At 45.0% G+C, this 6786-nt stretch overlaps 2 protein-coding genes across 2 annotated transcripts in view; one reads left to right on the forward strand and one right to left on the reverse strand.

Moving 5' to 3' along the window:
* Positions 1–2702, reverse strand: part of USP39 (ubiquitin specific peptidase 39) — a 25208-nt gene extending 22506 nt beyond the window's left edge. Inside the window, exon 1 of the mRNA XM_068274866.1 lies at positions 2464–2702. Within this exon, the coding sequence (XP_068130967.1) occupies positions 2464–2536 (73 nt within the window). The 5' untranslated portion in view covers positions 2537–2702. The remainder of the gene's footprint in view (positions 1–2463) is intronic.
* Positions 2665–6786, forward strand: part of C3H2orf68 (chromosome 3 C2orf68 homolog) — a 17163-nt gene continuing 13041 nt past the window's right edge. The window contains 3 exon segments of the mRNA XM_068274868.1: positions 2665–2951; positions 5107–5158; positions 5160–5223. Of these exon segments, the coding sequence (XP_068130969.1) occupies positions 2680–2951; positions 5107–5158; positions 5160–5223 (388 nt within the window). The 5' untranslated portion in view covers positions 2665–2679.

The raw sequence follows: 6786 nt of genomic DNA on the forward strand, positions 1-6786 counted from the left end.
TTTTAAGCAATACCAGTTGCCTGGCTGCCCTGATGGTCCTCTGCTACTAATACTTTCAACCATAGAAAAAAAAAAAAAAGTATGTCCAGCGCTCCAAAAGACAGTCCACACCGCTTACAAGGTCAAATAAGGATTATGTAGACACTCTCTAGTTTGGTAGAAACAGGCAAAGAAGATCTAAAAAAGATGCATAGAGCGCTCCATAGTGTAAAACCTTTCAACCATAGACCCTGCACAAGCATGCAGCAGATCAGGTGTTTCTGACAATATTGTCAGAACTGACAAGATTAGCTGCATGCTTGTTTCTGGTGTAATTCAGTTCACTACTGCAGCCAAATAGATCAGCAGGACAGCCAGGCAACTAGTATTGTTTAAAAGGAAATAAATATGGCAGCCTCCATATCACTCTCACCTCAGGTTCACTTTAAGATATTCCACAGTTTTATTTAAATCTACTTTTTAAGTTTTAACTTTTATTGTTTTTGCTCAATGACACATTAATTGAAGTATGCCAGAGCTAAAAATCTATGAACTATTGACCCTTTTTATCTCTTCCCTGCTCTCAGAAGACATTTTCTTATAGTTGGAGTTTCTTATCAGTGAGGGTCACACTGTAGTCACTTCCTGTCTGAGTCAGGACTTAGTCAGCCATTTACATACCTGATATTTAACTCTTTCAGGCAGAGAAAAAAAAAAGGAACACCGCATAGTTATTTGTGTGCTAGGCACTGTACATACCCATGTATATCTCATCAGGTCACCTCGGTTATCCTTTAAAACCAAATCACAATTACCAGAGACCACTTTAGACTTGCCTTTGGATCAAAATAAACTGGGTGGTCACATTTCTCATTTTTAACTTGTTTAAACCTACGTAGCCATTTGACCACTAACGTGAAAAAAAAAAAAAAAAGTTTACCATCGGCACCTGGGTCATATAGTGTGTTTACGGAAAGCTGAATGTATTACCAACTGTATAATAAGCAGCACCCGCAATTTGATTAGTTTTGTTTGTTTAATGGGTCCGATTAAAAATAATCTAACGTGAGTGTATGCGCTGTAATCTAATATGACCCTGATGAGGGATAAAAGGGTTTGCCCCACAGTAGCAGACATGTTTTGAAAACTTCATATGAAGAGGAACAGAATACCCAAGCAGCTCAGGGTGACCCAGAACCACTAGGAAAGTATAGGTTGACTAAGAGACCAAAAAGCCCTCCTACTAAAAAGCAACGCTCAGTGTAATTTGTCCCGAAAAGTGTGTCACTCACCGCAGGTCCGCTCTCAGCCTGTGTCCTGGCCGGTGTTTTACTGTAGCAGTCGCAGACCCGGCCAGGTCGGCGGCTTATGTCAATGCTGCACGCGATCCTCTCGCCAGAAGAGTTCTGCCTGCGCATAACACTCCCAGCCATAGGAACACGGCCGCACGCATGCACAGAAGCCACCAGCCAGATCGGTGGCCACTACGGGAGGCTTCCAAGAAACTTGCTGATAGCAGAGCTGCGGCAAGGGAGACACAGGCTTCTGGGAGCAGGACGAAGCCGCAGGTAAAAAAAGCAGTTTTCCTTTAATTTGAACTTGAGATGATTGAATAAAATAGTTTTATACATACCTGGGGCTTCCTCCAGCCCCCTTCGCGCTGATTAGTCCCTCGTCATCCCCCTCTGCTGCCTGCAGCCTCCGCAATCTGGCCCGGTAACTGCAGGAGTGCGCATTTTGGCAGCACATATAGTATGCGATCAGCAAAAACATCAGAAGTGCATAGAGCACTTTTGACATTCAGACTATGCATGCTATGCAGCAGTGCGATGCGCTATCGCACTGCTGCACACATTTTTTTGCAAAAGCGCATTGCTGATATCACTTGCTGAATGGGATCAGCAGTGCAGTGCAACGCAGAAGGCATGCAATCGTGTGCGCTTGTGTCCCGGATGCATGGCCATACATGTTGCCTAATGTGAACGAGGCCTTACTGCGCATGCGTGTGCTCCCCCAACACAGGGTTATGTGCCTGCACAGTACTACTCCCAGCAACAAGAACGAGACGGGCGAGTTTGGCCACAGTGTGCCGTCTGGCCCCGATTTGCCAAATTCCCAGGCCAGATTGTGACTGCTGCAGGCAGCGAAGCAACGCAAAGCAAGCACGATCAGGCTAAAGGGGGCTGGAGGAAGCCTCAAGTATGTGTAAAACTTTTTTTTCCTATTCGTCTCAGGTACACTTTAAAATAGAAGGTATTTGTGATAATTCAGCTTTAAGTGAGCAACTGTGGCTTCCCACAATGCACCACTTCTGAACATGCAGATGATGTATGTCCTGTCCTCTGCCTCCAGCATAGTGGCTGCTGGCAGAGGAGGCACCCACCAGGACGTACAGGCAACGTCGCACAAGGAGCCCCGCCATGGCTGTGGCGCATACAAACATATACCCCCCAGATAAGCTGCACACCCCGCCCACACACTGACCAGCTGCTCTGCCACCTCTCTCCTCGTCCAGCGGATCCTCCGCTTCCCGCTTTATCCGCCGCACGGTGCTCATTTTCCTCTCTACAGAGCTCTGCGTACCGAGCCTCGCTACAGCTGCAAGCCCCGCCTCCGCCACTATGCAGATCTCTGATTGGTAGGGCACAGCAGGAAGGCGGGCTTAGAGGCAGATGTTGTTATAGGATTGGTTCTCTCACTATGGAAGACCGAAGTGCAAGTATCCAATCAGCAGTGAGCGGTTTAACCGTAACCAATCAGCACATCCACTGTGCGATGCCTCGTAGCCAATCGCGGAGAGCGTTTGGGAAACCGGAGTCAATCAGAAGGCAGGACGCTGGAGGCGCCGGTGAGGAGGAGGCCCGGAAGATGGAGGAGGAAGAAGCGGAGCATCGGGACAGAGCTGTTCCCGGGGGAAGGCTGGATATGAGCCACGGCTTTGTCCGTCACATCCGCCGGAACCAGATAGCGCGGTGAGAGCACTGGTCCATTCAATCAATGCAGCTAGTGGCCACACATGCAGCGACCTCATTGTACGATGTCTGTGGATGATTGGACTCTCCTTCATGTGCTGTGCGAAGGGCCTCACCTAAACACGTTATTTCTGCATGTGGGCTGCTCACATTACAGAGTCACAGACAGATATCACTACTCTCCATGTGGCCAGACTGAACTCTATGACTTCTCTCCCTCCTCCCGCCTGACCCTATTTTCCCATCTGCAGCCAATGCCCTCCATTCACAATGAGTTACCATATTCAGTAATGAAATGTTAGTTACTGTCTGAAGTAGGACAATGGCAACAGTAACTATGTTTTCTGCCTAAAATGACTGTTTCTAGAAAAAGCGCAGAAAAAGTGATAAAAGTGCGGTAACATGTTGGTTAAAATTGTTATTTTAGACTAATAGGAACACTATTGATGAACATGTTTTTTTAACTGGGTTGGGAATAGTTTGTGTAAGTACTGCTGTATACCTTTCACTGTTTATCTATTCCAGGGGCGTAGCAATAGGGGGCGCAGAAGTTGCGACCTCATTGGGGCCTCGATGGGCCCTCCCTCAACCACAGTATTAGCTTTCTATTGGTCCTGTGCTCATAATAATCACTTCTATAAATACTTTGAATAATGGTAATTATTAACAAACTGTTCCCCATCCCCCTCTTGCACCTCTGACACTGTAGTTGCCATTGGCAGGTTTTGGTGCGCCGTATCAATTGTTATGTATAAAGTGCTTGGGGGGCCCAATGTAAAACTTGCATCAGGGCCCACAGCTCCTTAGCTACGCCACTGTCTATTGCTTTAATGTTATCAAATTTCTTTCACAATTAACTGAGGGAGGGTGACTGGCCAGAGTGACAGACCAGTGAATCTTAAGGCCCATACACACGTCGGATTTTAGCGAACGACCCGTCGTTTGAACGTTCCCTCGTTCGGACGTTTTCGCGTCAAATCCGACGTGTGTACAGACTATCGTTCGGGTGATAAGACTGGTTACCAACGATCCGCCGGGCGAACGTTCAAACGACGGGTCGTTCGCTAAAATCCGACGTGTGTATGGGCCTTTAGGGCTCTTTCACATCAGAGCTTGCGTTGGAGAACGCTCAAAGCATCCGTTTTGTTGTATGCGTTTTAATATGCGTTGCACTGCAGTGAGTGTGCGTTTTTAATCCGTTTTCAATGCGTTACAGGACATAGGAAAACGCAGGTAATTTTTTTTTCTTTTAGTTTTCAACTTTCTACATTGTTCCTCTGTTGCATTCTGGGACTGAATATGTGTGCGCATAGTGTGCGTTTTACATTGACTAACATTGTAACGCATAAAGCTAGCGTTGGCCGAAAAACTGCGCCTGGGTGCAGTGTAACGCAACGCACAAAAAGGCTGCGTTATATGTGAAAGCTAAAATGAAAGTCTATGGACTTTCATTTCACCTTGGGTAACGCAAACTTTATCCTTTGCGTTGAAACGCAGAAAATCTGCCCTAATGTGAAAGAGCCCTTAAGGAAGGGGGAGCTAGTTACACACGATGCAATTTTCTGATAGATTTACTGTCAGATCGATTAATTTCCAACATGTCTGATCTGATTTCCGATCGATTTTCCGTTCGCTTCTATGAAAAATCAATAGGAAATCAAATCGGAAATGTTGGAAATAATCGATCTGATATAAAATATGTCAGAAAATTGCATCATGTGTACCTAGCATAAGGCACACCTGGTTATTTAGGTTGTGGGCATAGGCAGGCACCCATGTTAAAATGTTTGAATTGGTGGCTATAACTAAATTATTGACAGGGAAGTTCCTCTATTGGAACGTTGTTGAAATGGCACAGAGCCTTGTAAAGACTATTTTAAGCACTGACCTAAAGGAACACTTCTACTTTTACTTCTATCTCCATAAGCAGGAACGTGCATCTGCACATACTTTTGGGAGGGGAGGGAGAGAGTTGGCTAGAAATCTTCATTCTATTTATTTGTGTGTTAGCTCTGAAAATAGCTGAAAGCAATCTAATGCACAAAATAAAAAAAATTATTTGCTTAATAATGAAGACTGACTATTGACCATACATTATCTTTACCATCCTAGATTCAGCAATTAACATTCGCTTGTGTTTTTCATGTATAACCAGAGATGATTATGACAAGGAAGTGAAGCAGGCTAAAGAGAAGCAAAGGAAGAGGGTACACTCCAAGACCATCCCGTCCCAAGAAACCAGATTTACAAGTTTATCATCCACGCCAGAGAGGTAAACCTTAATGGTGAGGTGTCTATCTACAGAAGCCTGCAGGGTCCCAACATACTTGTATGCCAGCAGCAGCCAGAGCTCTCAGTTTTGTCTTGTTACTGGAAGATTGAACCACATGCTGAACAAGCAGTTAAGATGCACAATGTGACATGACGAGATAGACATGTGTATGTACCGTGCCAAACACACAAATAATTAGGCTGTGTTCCTTTTTTTTATCTTTCTCTGTCTGAAAGAGTTAAACATCAGGTATGCAAGTGACAGTTTGTCCAGTCGGGACTTGGTTGGACTATACCATATCCCTCACCGATAAGGAATTTCTGCCACAAAACACTTTCCTGACAGAATATAGATTCTGAGAACAGGAAAGGGATAGGAAGGGCAATAGTTCATAGATTTTAGCTCTGGCATACTTCAATGAATGTGTCAATGAAACCGTAAAAACCGTTTGAGTAGAATTCAATATAAAATAAAACTGGGATGGCTTAAAGAAAATCTGTAACAAAAAAAAGTTCCCCTGGGGGGTACTCACTTCGGGAGGGGGAAGCCTCATGGTCCCAATGAGTCTTCCCCTCTTCCCCCTGCTCTGTAGCTGCAGGCAGTCCAGTGCTGGCTCCCCCGAAATGTCCCGGAATCCTTCCTCGACAAGGCTGACAAGTGCTGATTTATTTACCTTTCCTGGCTCCAGCGGGGGCGCTGTTGCGGAATAGGCGAAAATAGCCGAACTCTGTCGGGGCCTCAATAGGATCCGGAGGCTTCCCCCACCTGAGGTGAGTACCCCCCAGTAGAGGTTTTTTCATAACAGGTTTTCTTTAAAAATAGTCATTTTTAGGAGGAGGAGGATAGATACAATTGTTAATCTCACTAGTTTATTTTCACCTTGGTATTCCTTTAAAGGAATACTGTAGGGGGGTCGGGGGAAAATGAGTTGAACATACTCGGGGCTTCTAATGGTCCCCCGCAGACATCCTGTGCCCGCGCAGCCGCTCACCGTTGCTCCGGCCCCGCCTCCAGTTCACTTCTGGAATTTCAACTTTAAAGTCTGAAAACGACTGCTTCTGCGTTGCCGTGTCCTCGCTCCCGCTGATGTCACTAGGAGTGTATAGCACAAGCCCAGTATGGTCTGTGCCTGTGCAATACGCTCCTGGTGACATCAGCGGGAGCGAGGTCACGGCAATGCAGGCGCAGTGGTTTTCAGACTTTAACCATTTCAGCCCACTTGGATTTTTCACCTTATGCATCAGAGCAATTTTCACCTCCCATTCATTCGCTAATAACTTTATCACTACTTATCACAATTTATTGATCTACATCTTGTTTTTTCCGCCACTAATTAAGCTTCTTTGGGGGTGCATTTTGCTAAGAATTATTTTTTTATAAATGCATTTTAACAGGATTAAATGGAAAAAAAATCATTATTTCTCAGTTTTCGGCCATTATAGCTTTAAAATAATCCACGCTACCATAATTAAAACCTATGTATTTTATTTGCCCGTTTGTCTGTTATGACACCATTTAAATTTTGTCCCTGTCACAATGTTTGGTGATTTTTTTTTTTTTGGA

The sequence above is a fragment of the Hyperolius riggenbachi genome, chromosome 3, assembly GCF_040937935.1.
Source record: "Hyperolius riggenbachi isolate aHypRig1 chromosome 3, aHypRig1.pri, whole genome shotgun sequence".
Classification (NCBI taxonomy): Eukaryota; Metazoa; Chordata; class Amphibia; order Anura; family Hyperoliidae; genus Hyperolius; species Hyperolius riggenbachi.